Source organism: Biomphalaria glabrata, chromosome 13 (assembly GCF_947242115.1).
Source record: "Biomphalaria glabrata chromosome 13, xgBioGlab47.1, whole genome shotgun sequence".
Taxonomy (NCBI): domain Eukaryota; kingdom Metazoa; phylum Mollusca; class Gastropoda; family Planorbidae; genus Biomphalaria; species Biomphalaria glabrata.
In genome coordinates this window covers 37,275,728-37,292,542 of record NC_074723.1, presented here as the reverse complement: position 1 = coordinate 37,292,542, position 16,815 = coordinate 37,275,728, and the positions used below count along the sequence as shown (strand labels likewise).

The following is a 16,815-nucleotide window of genomic DNA, read 5'->3' as shown; positions in this document are numbered from 1 at the left end:
AACATCCAAAACATGTATAAAAAAAAGTTTTACTGATACTAAATGCAAGTCAACATACAACAGTAATGGCCTTACATTTATTGACAAGTCAGCTCTGTTTACAGAGGCATTTTTGAAAGGTCAGTAAATTGGAGTTGGCTGATCCTCGTACTGCCTTCTTGAAGGTCCAGAATTCAAGTCGCCATGGCTTCTGCCCTACAGGATATTTTTCGGGTTTTAACTGTTCCCTCCCCTGAGTCTAGATCTGCCTGTAGCACTGACTGATACAAGAGTGAAGCTTGCTCATTTTTTCTCTCCTTCTTTTACCAGAGTTTGAATTTTAATAGCCAGCTAAAATTTATTTTGTTGAAACTAGACTGCTTTTTTATTAGTCTCCGCTGTTCTTTTTGAAGACTAGACTCCAAATCAAAATCTCTATCTCCACCGCTGACACCATGAATGTGGTGCGTCTAGTGGTTTGTACTTCACCAGTGACTGAGCACACCTTGCTTCTAGCACAAGCGAGGCGGTACTAATGAGTTTGCCCCACCAACTTGCTATGTTTCTATTGGATAAGCTTCTAGCGTAGGCAAACAAATAATGTACGTCTGCCCGCAATGAAAACATCTAGAACACTAGAACACACCTAATTCATGTGCACAATATATATAATTACTATTGTAGCTTATTGTAACACTAACCACATGCTATTACTACTGCCACTGTATGATTCTAGACAGGTCAATGTTCCTCTGCATTCTATTTTAAAATATTTTTTAAAGCTAAGTTAATTTAGAATGTCTGGTACAATGAATTCCAAGCTAAGTCTTAGTCTAAAATCCTTTGTAGTACTCTTTGTTACTGGAGGTAACTAAATAAATAAGACGGGGTTATCAATCAGTTCCAGTTTTAAACTCTAAGAAAGTTGGAAGTTATCCCACAAAAGACAAAATATTAATTCATATCAAGATATGAAGCGGGAAGCGTGGTCTAGAGCCGGGGTCGGCAACCTGCGGCTCGCGAGCCACATGCGGCTCTTTGGATGTGAAACTGCGGCTCTTTAGTTCCATACGCAAATATTATTTATTTTATCGAAACATTTTTAAAAAGTTCTGAGTCGTTTGACGAGGATTAGGCTTCGATTCTATTTCTCAGACACTTGTACTCGCTTTTCACCATACCCCTCCCACATTATACGCGTCGCTATTGTTGTCAGAAGCTCTCGTCCGTCGTCAGATGTTTCTATGTAGGTTTTAATTCGCTTTCAAAAATACAAACCATTTACAGATGTTGAGTATGTCAAAGACTGCCTCCTACTTTTATCTGAAGAACTGTTTCGTGATTTCAAAAACGAACCAGAAATCTTGAAAAAGAAAATCAAAGATTAGCCACTATCCGCTAAAACAGTACAAGATAGATTTGCTAAAATGTCTTCAAATGTAACATATTTGCAGTTGGAAGATATTCATTTTTTTGGTCTTATCACTTGATATAGATAAATGTTCCGACATAAAGACACGGCACAAGTTGCCTATTTTTCAGTTATATGTCTTCCCAAGGTCCAAAGAAGAACTTCTAAGATTGATACCGCTCTCTTGACAATCTATAGGGGAAGATGGAAAGAACGCCGTTCAAAATACCTTGAAGACAATAGGATCGAGTTAAAATAAAATCATTTCAATAGCAATTGATGAGGCCAGGAGTATGACAGGAAACAACAAAAGGTTAATTAACTACGATTCTTCGGAGCTAAATAAACCTTGAAATTCTAACGTTTCACCAAGAAGCGCTTTGTGCCCAAACATTTCCGGACAAAATAGTTGAAGTAGTGAATTTGGTAATCAAGATTGTTAACAGCATCTTGTCAAAAGCACTCTACCATCGTCAGTTTAAAGAGTTCTTAACGAACTGGAGACTCAGTATTCCGACCTCTTTCTTCCCAATTAAGTGTGAACTGGCTTTCCAAAGCTTAAAAAGTTTTGCATTAATTGTACAAATTAGAGAACGACAAATGTTTGCAAACATTTTACTTCATGGTGTATATAACAACGAAATTAAATGGGCTGAATCTAAAATTGCAAGGAAATGGAAAACCCAGCTTATGTTTTGGTAGAAGAATTTGTTCCTCTTGAAGGAAAATTTATTCTCTTTGCAGAAGATATTCAGAGCGGTAAGTTTCTTCAGCACAGTTATAAAAAAAAATCAAAAATGAATTTGTTGACAGATTAGAGCAGTTCAAAACCAACAAAACCTTCTAGCATTCCTTGTGAATCCTCTCAACACAAATAGTAACGAAATCCACATTGATCCATATGGAACTGATATTGGATCTCTAGAAATACAATTGATCGATTTAAAAAGTAAAGTATTAGTAGGTGGAAAATTTACAGAGTTAAAAATCAATTGGAAGAGTTGGATGTCCAGAAATGTATGTAAGTTATGCAACAAAAGTGGACAGCTTTAAAAGAAATGCCGAGAGATGATTCGGCGCATGGAAGAATCTTCGAGATTGCTACAGTGAGGTGAAGAAGTTGTCATTTGGAGTGCTGACTATCTTTGAATCGACATGTTCGTGCCAGCCTTTGTTCTCTTGCATGAATATAATTAAAAGTGAAGTAAGAAGCCAACTAACAAATGAAATGTAGAGTCGTGTTTGAAACTAAAAACAAAGTTATCAGCCAAATATATCCAAACTTTCTAAAACCCATGCAAAATTGTTTGCTCAATTTGTTTGTTGTTAAAGTACAAGTTAGTGTTGCAAGTCAATGTTTAACTGCTTTAGTTGTTACCGAAATAAACAATACTTATCTAATAATGCCATATATATAATTAATTTTCTAATTTGTTTTGTGAAAAACATTATTTATATATCAATAAATAGATTAGTATTTTTTCATTGAAAATTTAATTATATTTGTACTATTTATTGTTTGCAAGAAGAAAAAAAATGTTGTGGCTCTTTAAAAACTTAAAAATGTTGTAAATTGTAATTTTTGGCTCTTCCGACTCAAAAGGTTGCCGACCCCTGGTCTAGAGGTACGCTTTAAGTTGACTCGTATTGGCTACCTATGAAGGGGGCTCGAGGTTCGACACCCGACTCGGGCAGAGTCGTGTTTACTGAGCGCCTAAAGGCAGCACGGAAAACCTACTCCTAAATACCCCCCCCCCCGCTCCCCCCACTGGTCCACAAAATGAGATTGGACAATAGCACTCTGAGCATGCTATAAGCATGAAAGTAGGCAATATAAAAGCGATAATTATTATTATTAAGATATAGCACTTTTAAAACTCACTTGTTGACTTTAATACAGTTACTTTCATAGATAAATTATGCTAAAATCCACATACTAGGATTTTACTTCAAGCAAATTAGGCCTATCTAAAATGTTGAACTCCTTTTTTAAAACAAAAAATATTTTGATTTATAGATAAACAATAACGTTTTTTTTTTTTAAAGAAAACATGATTTTATAATATTAAATCACATGACAAATAAGAGATGTATACATTGCGAGGGAAGTCTATATAGCATGCTAACTATCCCTTTTCAATCTAAGCATTTCAGAGCTTTATTATCCTATTAATACTAATTTCAGGGCCGGATGTAATCTTGTGGAGGCTCAGGGGCAGAATTTATTTGTGAGGTCCGTACACTTTTTCGAAAGTTTCTATAAACAATACACTTAAAAATAGTTATAATGTTTTTTTGTGTGGTGTAATGCACAAATTGTAAGACAAAGTTCCATATGGACAATAAAGATTATTATTATTATTATTATAACAAACGCTAATATCTAAAAGCTTTGCCATATTATCAAAGAAAGAGAGTACTTGTACGTTTTTATAAAATTTGTCTTCGTTTAAAAAAAATAAAATTATTTAATATTTTAGTAAAAAAAAAATGTAGATGTTTAGGGTATACGCTCTCTAGTAAGCCCGGAGTATATTACGAGAATACGAGCACACTATAAGCGGACACATTTTAACCAGGACAGTGTTGTCAACTGTAAGATTAAAAAAATTGTCGGTAAAAAGCGAAAAAAAAAATGCCAAAAAACAAAACAAAATGAAAAAGAAAAAAAATACAAAAAAAAAAAAGAACACCCCCCCCCCCCCCAAAAAAAAAAAAAATAAAAAAGCACAAAAATATTCAAAAATAAAAAAAAAAAGTAAAAAAAAAATGCACTAATGTCAGGTACCAATTAGAGCTGGGTGGACTCTGAGGCGCCCAAAGATCCCAAAACTAAAATCTCTGTCTTCACCAGGATTCGCTCAGCCACCGCGCCTCTATTCGCAGTCTACCGCCAGGAAATATGTATTTCAGTTTTAACAGTAATGGGGCATGTTCGAAAAAAAGTTTTTAATTCTTCTTCTTCGTTCTCATTTTACATGTCGGAGGGTTCAGATCAGTAATCCTATATCTGAGATGAACAGATCAGTGGTTTCCAGGCAGTTCTCCACATAGCTTTTATTCTATAGGAAGGTTTTGGGGCAGAGTTTTGTTGGGGCCTCTTGCTATAGCATGCAGCTTTGAAGGACATGGTCAGCATTCTCCGGTGATGCTCCACAAGGGCAGGTTTTGCTAGCCCCGACTTTAAGCTTCCGGAACATATGTTGTCTTATTCTGTTGTGTCCGGCTCTGAGTGGAAAAACTATGCGTTGGTCATGACGAGATAACTTATAATAGTGCATGTTCGAAGGGAATTATCAGAAAAAAAAAGTTGTATAATGCTGAAGAACGCAAAGAATGACAGGAAGAAAAAAAATAGGCTACACCAGTCAAGAGTCCATTAACCTGGAGAAATGTTTGTGTGTTTGTGTGTGGGGTGGTTCATACTTTTATAAGGCAACCCTGTGTGTCAGGTGGGCGGGCTCAGAATTTGTCAGGCTATTTAAAGCAGACGTAAACATGTGGACAACAGTTCGTCCAATCATATCACGAGACTAAGAGGCAAAAGTCCATTTATATTGTTCATTAATGCCGGTACATTTACTAGCCCTGGGCACACATGTACAGGCATTTATTTGTGTTGTAATTGGTTGTTACCGAAACCGGGGCATACAACAGATGTTATTTTGTTTTAACTCTTTCTCTCTGTAATTATTTTTCCACGTTTTGGAAGGAATTCTTCATTTTGCTCATTACTTGTTCACCACCCCTGTTATGATTAAGCTTCAATAGCTTTGTTGTTTGTTATCAGAAAATGTTGTATTTGGTATAGAATTAAAGGGAGCTGCATGCTCTTTTTATATAGTTCAAAGTCAAGTTTAAAAATTAAACATTAATTAAATTTAATGAGGTCAAAATCAACGATGGTATCGTCGATTAGGAGAGAAAGAGTTGATCATATATCAGCGGCTTGGTGGCAGAGTGGTAAATAGACGTTTAGCTTCCGACCCGAGAGGTCCCAGGTTCGAATCTTGGTGAAGACTGGGATATGGAATTTCGCGACTTTAACATCCAACACTAACGGGTACCTGACTTTAGTTAGAGAAAGTAAAAGCGATTGGCAGTTGTGCTGCCTAATTCTCGTTCACCGTTGAGCAAAGAAACAGATAACCTTTACATCATCTGCCCTATAGAAAATACCTGTATGAAAGGGGATACTTTATTTTGTTATATATATATATATATATATATATTGTTACGCTCTTCTCTATCAGGCCTTCTGCAAACACTGCCCAACAACACAACACATCTAAAACATCAACTTGACAACAAGAGCTTCAATAAACAAGGTGGGCGGTTTATTTACAATTACATCAACAACAGCCAATAAACACAATTGGCGACACTAACTTCAAATGCTTTGCTACACTACAGAACTGCCTAACTAATCACTACAAGTCTCTCTAGCTCGTACAGCTACATTTTCGAGGACTCACTTCGTAGCACACAGTCCGTACTGCTTACTGTCCTGGACTCTACTGTCCTTTCTCACACACTGTCTCTAGTCCGTGAAGGCTCTGGATCCCATGACCACAACATTGGTCATATTGCGTGCATTAGCAGTTATGTCCCTTGTTCAACAGCCCTTGACCTGTGTGATTGGCCTGAATCATGTATGTCAGTAGGCCGCACACACATTAACCCTTTCAGTCCGCAACTAGGGTTATAACAATATATATATATATATATATATATATATATATATATATATATATATATATATATATATATATATATATATATATATATATATAAATTGCTCTCCGCAGGTGGTGTAACGCTAAGCTTTCCCCAATCTCTTGACTTAGCTCAGACAACGACTAATCAGCTATATTTCTTCTACTAAAAAGATAGATCTAAACTCTAGTATCTTCTGTGACCTTAACATGGCGAGGCAGCACTAAAACGTAGACATTGTCTTCGTATCTGGACGCCCTCATATGCTCACCAATTCAACCCCTTTCCCCACACCTTTTTTTTTTTCTTCATGGAAGATACCTTATCTCTATTTCTACAACGCTGCAGATGTGAGTTGCATCTTGTGGACATTGTCCTAGTTCAAGCAAGGTCACGGTCATAGACCTTGTGACTAGTGACGCAACCTGTCATTAGTTACACTCTAATCCAGCGCTTCTCGGACTGGGGGACGTTTTAACGCGGGAACCGAACCAGTTCAAATCTTTGATGGAGACGAGACTTTTTTAAATTTGCTAATTTACTTGAGCTGTAAGTGTTTGTTGAGGTAACGTGCAAATATTCCTCAAGTTACTTACCATTTCTGTGTACAAATGAATCTGGACAAGAACGCAATCAACAGTTGTTGTTTTTTTTGTGGATGTGATGAAGGTTTCTACTGGTTAAAAATGGGAGGTGGGCTTAAATAAAGAAAACAATTGTTACATTTACTGACATGACCTTATACTCTTAAAAACGTTTTTATGGTAAAAAATATGTCTTGTAAAAAAAAATTGGGTCGATAGTTCTCAGAATTTACCTTCAGCCACAGAAGACGACAACCAAAGGGATTTGAACTCGGGACATTTAAGTTGACAACCTAGTAGCCTCTACATTTCTTTAATCTGTATCATGAGGATGTAGGGAGAAACAGCTTACAGACTCAAGCTATGATCAGGTGGGGTGTGTCCATCAAGGTTTTAGAACCGCTAACAATGCGACGCAGCTAACGCATGATGTTTTTACACTGAAATTATTTCAACTATTTCTGTTTTTTTACCAAGTTCAGGCCAACCTTGCATTGTATCTGCTATCTAAAGTCTAGTCCCGGAGATATAGAGGTGGAGACTTTACAGGTCCCGCCTGTTCTCACATCTGTTTCTATAATTAGTGTAATGTGTAATTAATGTAATATGTAAACCTAATTAGTTATGTAATTAATGTAAGTTTTTGCTGAGCCGGAGGTTGGGACAGGTGACTAGGTCCAAAAATTTAGACGCATATGCACAGGGACTTCCGCTCCAGATAAACTAGTCTTATCAGCGGACATTGTTCCAGATAACATGGTCTTTTCAGCGGACATTGTTCCAGATAATATGGTCTTTTCAGCGGACATTGTTCCAGATAACATGTTTTTTTCAGCGACATTGTTTCAGGTAACATGGTCAACTCACTAGACATGGCTTTAGATAACATAGTCAAATACCTGGACATGGCTCTAGATAAAAAGGTCAAGTCACCTTCGATGAAGTCCAGTAGGGAATCGGCGCCGGAGGCGCCATTATCCCGTTGATGGTTAGAAAGGCTTTTATCCAACCACCAGGCCTGGACATGGGGCTCTTCACCCCTGTCTTGTCTGAGGGCACCCAACGGTAGGCGGCCATATCGGTTGACTGAATGGGAAAACCGGGCCGTGCCGTGTACACAGCGCACCGTCCCCGAATCTTAAGTCACCCGCTATAAGTGTCAGGGACAGCGCTAACTGCGGGTCAAGTCACCAGACAAAGCTACTGATAATATGGTCAAATCACCAGACATGGCTCAAAATAACAGTTAAGTCACCGGGCATGGCTCCAGATACTTGGTAAATTAACGGACATGGCTCCATTTACATGATCAAATCACCGTGGCTTCAGATAAAAAGGTCTAGTCACCATACAAAGCACCTGATAACATGGTTAATTCACCATTTGAAATTGTCTAGTTGTGTTGTGCGTTGCACTTGGAACTCTAAGGCCAGCAATAGCGAACAAAAGCTCCCTTTCACCCGCCTGAAGAGGGCGGCGAGTTCCTGCTTCCTGCCACCCTGTCCGCCAGGGGGGGGGGGGGGGTGAGACTCGGGGTTAAACTCGAGTTTGTTTTGTGTTCACTTCCAGTGGACACGGACACTCCGGGCTCGCGGACTAGAGACGCGGCGATGACCGCACCACTGAGGCCCCCGTCGTATTCATATACTATACCAGGCTAACCGTGCTGGACACGCCATTTATGTAACGGCCTCTTGAGGGACGCAGCCCGGACGTTGACAGATCGCTGCGGGAGCTTTTTTTACATCCCCGCACAGTGCAATGAGGATACTCTCATACTCTCTTAGGCACTCCCGCGGGAGCCTTGTTTTGCTACCCATTTGGCCTAGTCGACCCCTGTCACGATCGTTTCCACCCGGGCGCCACGATGAGGCAGGGTATCAAGCCCTGGGGTTAATTCACCAGACATGGCTCCAGATAACATAGAGCCTAAGTAGAAAAAAAAAAGATATCTAAGTTAGACCCTTAATGGACCTCATTCACCAATCGTAAACAAACAACATTTAGTCACGTGATCTTATTAATAAAACAATGAAAAAAACTGTCACGTGACAACCACCATGAATTAAACATGAGATCGTAAATTATATAGAAGAGATAGAGCACCACGTGACTAAATGTTGTTTGTTTACGATTGGTGAATGAGGTCCATTAGAGTCTAGAAAGATTAAACTATTGTCTTCTGCATATGTCTTTTTGAGAGGAATTCATTTTGAAATGCCTTATGCCCTTTCCTGAGAGTCTTCCGTCTTGATTTGTAGAACTGTTTTAAAAGTAATACATCGATTAATAAATTACAAACAAGATGTAATCCAATGGCCAGTTTGGTGGACAAACAATGATTATTTGCAATGCGTTCAAGAAAATGTGTTTAAGGCGCATTCTTTGGGGAACAAAGCCTCTAGTCTTGCCAAACGTGATCGCTGTGTCTTGCACCGGATGTGACGTGTTGCGTTCACGTCCACTCGCGAGATCTCTTGTAATGACCGCATTAAAACGAGAACTCCGTGACCTGTTCTTTCGTAATGTTACGATGAAACTGGTTAGAGAGTTCAACGACCTTTTTAGTTGGAAAAAAAAACAACAACCTCAAATTGTTCAGATTTTTTTGTTCACGTGAAGAACCCATTTATGTAAATATTTTAGAAGATTCACAGTCTAGGAATGTATTTAGGGCACATTTAAAATAGTGTCATTGTTTCGACATTATTATAAGTCTTTGCTGTTAAAATATATAGTCCAGTAGAATAGCTATAAACTACTCCTAGATTAGAAGTAAACAATATCTTGTTTCTTTTTTTACAATGTTATCACATAGAAGAAGCTTTTTTTTCCCCAAAGATCTTTTCTTTAAATAATTCTTTTGTTTAAGAGTCTTTGGGACGCGGTGACTGAGTGGTTAAGTGTTTGACTTTCGAACCTGGGATCCTGAGTTCAAATCTCTGGATTTTTAGGGCGCCTCTGAGTCCACTTAAACCTATAGGGTACCTTACTTAAGTAGGAAAAAGTAAAGGCGGTTGGTTGTTGCGCTGGCCACATGACACCCTCGTTAACCGTGGGCCACAGAAACAGATGACCTTAACATCATCTGCCCCATTTAGGCATATCGCAAGATCTGAAAGGGAAAGTTTACTTTTGTTAGAGCCTTTAATCTTTCAGAGACACAAATTTAAAATATAAATTACAACTGTTTTTTTTTTAACTAATCTATTAATGAAATCTGTTTAATCAACAAATATTTATTTTATTAGGTGATATGAGGAAAGTGAGCCTCTTAGTCAGCTAGCAGCACACTATTCTGGGTTAGTGCTACAGCCTGGCAGAGCCTGCGACGCCGCTGACCCCAACCTGTATCGGCACTTGCCGTTCCTTTGGATACATTTACTGCGTGGAGAGGGGGGGGGGACTGCTGTGTGGGCGACATCGTTCTGGTTATAGCTAATGCCCAGGCATTCATCTGATTTCTATGAGATGATCCATAGACACTCTAAGTTTAATATGGTCGTATAATGTATTGCTGGACAAATTTATTTGTAGAAATTATTTAGATTTCTCTCACCTTTCTTATAATAGCTATTTAGGCTACATTAAGTTTTGGTACCTATAACTACTATAGGGTCACGATAATATACCATACAATAACTTTAAAATGCCCATACATTGTTTTGGTCACTTGCAATGGTCAGTCGTCCATAATGTTTTCTTCAAATTCTACATTTTTTTTTACACGACTGTGTTATGTCTATATAGATCTTTAGAGCAATTATATTTGACCATATTCTTTCTATTTGACCTTGTTCTGTCTAGTTGACCTTTTCCGGTCTTGCTGACCTTGCTCTGCCTATTTGAACTTGTTTTGTCTATTTAATCTGTTTCTTTCTAGTTGAACGTGTTCTGTTCTTGACCTGTCTCTTTGACCTCATTCTTTGACCTTGTTCTAACTTGACCTTGCCCTGTCTCTTTGACCTCATTCTGTCTATTTGAACTTGTCTTGTCTATTTAATCTTTTTCTTTCTAGTTGACCTTGTTCTGTCTTCTTGACCTTGCTCTATTTGACCTCATTTTAGTGTCTTTGTTCTGTCTAGACGTATTCTGTTATGTCTATTTGACCTTGTTCTTTCCAGCATTGTTATGCGATTCATTGTGCCTTTCGCTTTCTCAACTGTGCGCTAACTGGGTGGAGCTACAAGCCATTTGCGAAGTTGCTGAATTGAAAAAAAAAGGGTGGGGGCGGGAAGAATGTAACGCGGGGAGGGGGGGGGGAAGGGGCGGGAGGTGGTTTGGAATTTCTTCCTTCACATTTGTTTGTGGGATGATAAAAAAGCTGAAGGTTATTCTCAAACACCAGAGTGCGTTTGTCTGTTGCACTGAATCGTGTCTGCTCAACAAGTTTGCCTGCACTCTCATTTCTTCAATGTAATCTCTCTCTCTCTCTCTCTCTTCCTTTTTCTGTTTATATCTCTCCGACTCTACTTCTGTCTGACTCTGTCTCTCTCTCTCTTTTTATATTTTCCTTTCTCCCTTAGCTTTTTCTCCTTCTCTGTTTCTCTTCTCTCCTTTTCTTCTCTCATTCTCACTTTCTCTTCTCTCCTTCTCTTCTCTCATTATCTCCTTCTCTTCTCTCCTTCTCTCTTTCTCTCTGTTTCTTCCCTGTCACAGTTCCCCTTTCTATCTCACGCTTTATCTACTTCTCTCTTTCTCTCCGCCTGTATCTCTTTAATTTATCTTTTTTTTTGCTGCTTCTTTGCTTTTTCTTTCTCACTATATCTTTCTGTCTCTTTTTGTCTCTACCTCCTCCTCTCCATTTCTCTCTCCTTCTCTCTCTCCCTTTCTCTCTCCCTCTATCTCCATTTCTCTCTCCCTTTCTCTCTCCCTCTCTCAATCCATTTCTCTCTCCTTCTCTCTCTTCCTTTCTCTCTCCCTCTATCTCCATTTCTCTCTCCCTTTCTCTCTCCCTCTCTCTCTCCATTTCTCTCTCCTTCTCTCTGTCCCTTTCTCTCTCCCTCCCTCTCTCCATTTCTCTCTCCTTCTCTCTCTCCCTTACTCTCTCCCTCTCTCTCCATTTCTCTATCCTTCTCTCTCTCCCTTTCTCTCTCCCTCTCTCTCTTTCTCCATTTCTCTCTCCTTCTCTCTCTCCATTTCTCTCCTCCTCTCCCTCTCTCCATTTCTCTCTCCTTCTCTCTGTGCCTTTCTCTATCCCTCTCTCTCTCCATTTCTCTCTCCCTCTCTCTATCTCCATTTCTCTCTCCCTCTCTCTCTCCATTTCTCTCTCCCTTTCTCTCTCCCTTTCTTTCTCCCTCTCTTTCTCCCCCTCTCTCTCCCTTTTTCTCTCCCTCTCTCTATCTCCCTCTCTCTCCATTTCTCTTTCCCTCTCTCTCTCCATTTCTCTCTCCCTCTCTCTATCTCCATTTCTCTCTCCCTCTCTCTCTCTCCATTTCTCTCTCCCTCTCTCTATCTCCATTTCTCTCTCTCTCTCTCTCCATTTCTCTCTCCCTTTCTCTCTCCCTTTCTTTCTACCTTTTTCTTTTTTTTTCTTTCTTTCAGACTCCGATGTTCCTCTTCTTTTGAGCTAAAGTCGCCCCCCCCCCCCTCCCTGATTTTGTTATAACTTGGGATGTGGCTGAGTGACTTGGCTACCTATCAAGGAATCTAGAGTTCGAATCCCTACTGGAGCTGAGTTGCACGGGAAACGTTCTCCCAGATACCCCCTCCCCCACACTGAGCCTGCTATAGTATGAAAAATACCAAAAACAAAATTGTTGTTAGTTTCAAACTTTAAAGCCACGTATAAAAGAGACTTAATTCAACGTATACCAACCACCACACCAGTCAAGCACAATTTCTTTCCCTTGTTCGATACAGAATGTTACAGTTTAACTGAGGAAAGACAGAGCTAGGTTTATAGATTCTTTACTCTTAACGCGAGAAACTGGCGAGCCACTTGTCCAGGTCTGGAATGAGGCGTTTTCTAGACAGGGGAGAGGCTGTGACGTAGACCTACATCTAGGGAATGAATTTAAGACAAGAAAAAAAAAAATTAGAAAAAAAAGAAAAATAGAGGAGCATACAACATTATAAAGTCACCACCATTTTATTCTTATATTATAAACAGCAGAGTGTTAAAATAAAACATCTAGGTGGGAGGGGGGGGGGAAGGAGTATGTGTTAATATGATTGGTCTAGGTGCATGTGTGTGTGTGTGGGTGTGGGGGGGGGAGATGTGAGGTCACATCAGACTTGGAGTGAGAAACGAAGAGAGATGGAGAGGGAGGGGCGTAAGAAATGGGGGGGGGGGGGAGAGAAACAGAGAGACTTAAACAGAGAGACAGGAGACCAGGAGCGGGAAACAAGAGGGGAAAAAAATGCCTAGTCGTCATAACACAAAATGGTCTACTGCCATTCCGAGAGGCATCTGGGACTTAGGACATGCCTCGAGAGTCCTGAGACTTCTTTCCTGATAATATTAATTTGAAGTATTGAAAAAAAAAATAAAGACTCGAGTGGCCAACTTTGACATTTTAACTTTATTTCTGAATTTAAAGACATTCTACTATTCATTTCAAATTTAATTTTTAAAAAATAAATTCTGGTTGCAGATTTCGCAGTTGTATTTGACCAATCAGCACATTTCCCTTGTTGCTGTTTCGTAGACATTCGCGAATTAAATTTGTTGTCTGCTGATTTCGCATTCGATCTTGTAGTTAAGTTTATAAAAGAGTTTTGAAGCAGAAAGAAACAAATGGTCTAAATTCATATCTGCGCTAGTCCAATGTTTCTAACATTTGAAAACACTTTTATGTCTAAAACAAAAGGTCTAGTCGTAATGACATTATTGAAATAGCTCTATCCTGGCAAGTTTTTATTAATACTTTATTTTTAAAATTTGGATACATGACATGAATATTGGATATTAGGATTTCTTCCATGGTATAATCAGTTGGATTTATATTCAATTCGGTTTCTTCTCGACTTCAAGAGGGACTTGTGCCATTCGCTCTCGGACTGGCGTGTTAAGTGTGTGATTACATGCCTACATTCTAAGACTGTGTGTAGAACCTGTGTTGACACTGTGTTGAATTTCAAAGTGATTGAACAGAGCAATGTCGTTCTGTGGCAACTCAACATTCTGGGTAAGTCAGCAATGTCACCGTCAACTGTCACTGTCAACTGTCACTGTCAACTGTCAACTGTCAACTGTCACTGTCAACTGTCACTGTCAACTGTCATTGTCAACTGTCACTGTCAGTTTAAATTTGTGAAGCAATACAAGAATCATTTTGCGTCATTACTGGGATCTAAAACAAAGTATCAAATAAAAAAAAAAGGAATAAAAAATGCTTAAATGAAAATATCTTAATTATCTTATCTTATCTTATGAAATACAGAAAAAAAAGACGATGATCACTTCCTACCCGTGTTCCTAGGTCAATCTAGTCATGCATATTAACCAATGACTTAAATTCTGCCAAGTCACTGGTTTTCCTTAAAAAAAAAAATTAAACATACCGTGTGTAGTCTGTGAATCTTAACTTAGGTCTTGCTTAAGAGTGCAAGTAATTTCAACAAAAAATTAAAAAAAAATTCATTGCTTATCTACCCTTCTTTTAATTATTTTTTTTTTTTTTTACACCGAGGATGCACCAAAACGCTTGCTATTTATAGTTTTTTCTGCCCTGTATGAAAATCTCAAGCCAGAAATCCATCTGAAAAAAATATTTTTTTTATCAAATTTTTTACTAACAGGCAACATTAATTTTTCGTATAGTTGTTGAAATTTGCCTCTATCAACCTATTTCTTTTTATTTTTTTCTGGAAAAAAAAAAAAGCGGGGGTGTGGGTGTAGGTGGGGGGGGGGGGGGCGGGGGAGGAGGCTTCTTTTGACACATTTTTCAAATACAGTTGCACCGCGCAGATATTTGGGAGCAAAATGAGAAGCAGATTCAACATAGCAATCATAAAAAAAAAAAAAAAAATTATATATTTTTGTTAGCGCGAGGTTCCAACAGACGCAAGGCATTAGGTTTCACACCTTTCCCTCTCCACCCCCCCCCCCAAAATGAGTCTTATATATATATTAATAACGTTATCAGTTTTGTTTTCTCTTTCGGCTCACAAAGTTTTTTGCAAGAATATAAAGTATGCAGTGGGGGGAGGGGAAGGGGCGCTTGAGAACCACTGCACACAGAAGTATTGTATTACTTATTACAATAACAGACATCAGGACAAGTCAAGGTTCTAGGACCCCGCTCTAAGACAGACACACCTCCTTTGTTACTGCATGTGGGTGGAGTTCATGTGTGTGTGTGTGGGGGGGGGGATATGTCTATGTGAGAGCGAACATGTTCTCAGAGAGTGAAACTCTGTGGTAGATTCCATTTGACTGACATAAACCATTCCAGGCTATCAGCAAGAAACAGAAGACTGGTGGTATAGTAAAATAATATAGCTTGCTGGTCGTATCAAGATGTTTTATAGTATCGTGATGTGGTCAACTCATAAAACATGATGGGATATTGTCATCATTCATGTATATATTATCATTCATTTTGTTTAGCGTGTTTTTCACGCCGCTCTAGCAAGCTCGGCGCGTCGAGATTCAGCTCCTTTAGTAGAGCCGCGGTGTGCATGGGATCTGGGTGAAAGCTTCCTTACTCTTTGGCTCTCATCAAAACAAAAATCTAGTCAGATCTCAGTTGCAACGAAATATCGTATGATAGTGTAATATTTTCAAGACATTTATGAAACTAATTATTAAATGACACTTCAAATATATACATAACAGTTTGTATATATACATGTGAAAATAATAAAAAAAAAATAAAATAAACAGAAGTAAATAAATATCAGTTCTAAGGTGAACATTTTATCTCCCTTTTCTTTGCTTCTAATAATAGAGCTACATTTTGATAATCTCCCTTGTTCAATGTGTTTTAATGTGGGAAGCGTGGTCGAGAGGCTAAGTGCGCTTGAACTTGGCTTGGCTTGGCTACCTAGAAGGGGGCTCGAGGTTCGACGCCCGACTCGGCAGCACGGAAAACCAACTCCTGGATACCCCCTCCCCCCCCACTGGTCCACAAATGAGATTGGACCAAAGCGCTCTGAGCATGCTATAAGCATGAAAGTAGCGCTTTATAAAAGCTATAAATATAATAAAATATATTTTGAAGACTTAAAAGTTTGTTACATTAAATAATTCCTTAATTAGTACACAAACAAAAGGGCCAGGGTTAGAGTACTCAGACCGGAAAACGGAAACAAGTTCTTATCCGCTATTGATCAATTCACAGACCTATATATATATATATATATATATATATATATATATATATATATAGATTGTTATGTACGTAAATCTTTCTAAAGCTGTAAAGGAAGTCTCCCCGAAAATCAATCTTTTCTGTGTTAGAAAAGTAATGATCTTCAGTTTTCAAAGTTTAGAAATAATGCAATACCATTTTCTCGGATTTTAATTAGAATGGGCTATTAATCACAGAACTATTTATTCACTCCAATATATGAAATATCATTACCTGTTAATTTCCATTCAGATAATGTTTCGAAAATCCTAGAGCGATTTTCATCATCTTATCTACATTTAAATAGATTGATTATCTAGATATTTCTACATTGTGTAGGCTATTTACAATCTGCAATATAATAATTATGAGACGAGAATGCTCTTATTTTCGATATTAAATTACTTGATCTAGGTCTAAACATTAAATTATACGTTACATTAGTTAGGGTTAAAAACAACAACTTTACTGCTTATGACTAATTTATAAAACAACGCCTTGTTTCAGCTTTTTTGAAGTTTTTCATGACATTTTTGTTTAGTGAACCATAATCTTCAAATACAAAAACAAAATTTAATAAAATACTCAGAAAGACACAAAGATAAAGGCACATTCCTCGTCCCCATATGCTAGGACAAATTTGTACAAATACTCCTTCTTCCCTAGTGCTATTAGAGCATGGAATGGGTTGCCTGAGCTAGCCAGGAAAACCAGTGACTTGGCAGAATTTAAGTCATTGGTTAATATGCATGACTAAATGCATGACGCGTAGGACGTAATCATCTTCTTTTTTGAAGTAACGTCTGTATTATATAAGATAAGATAAGAT

General features: G+C 38.3%; 1 protein-coding gene across 1 annotated transcript in view; it reads left to right on the top strand.

Moving 5' to 3' along the window:
- The first annotated feature begins 13,033 nt into the window (after positions 1 to 13,033).
- LOC106072460 (multidrug resistance-associated protein 1-like) overlaps positions 13,034 to 16,815 on the top strand; it is a 66,238-nt gene continuing 62,456 nt past the window's right edge. The window contains exon 1 of the mRNA XM_056008751.1: positions 13,034 to 13,820. Coding sequence (XP_055864726.1) covers positions 13,791 to 13,820 — 30 coding nt within the window. The 5' untranslated portion in view covers positions 13,034 to 13,790. The remainder of the gene's footprint in view (positions 13,821 to 16,815) is intronic.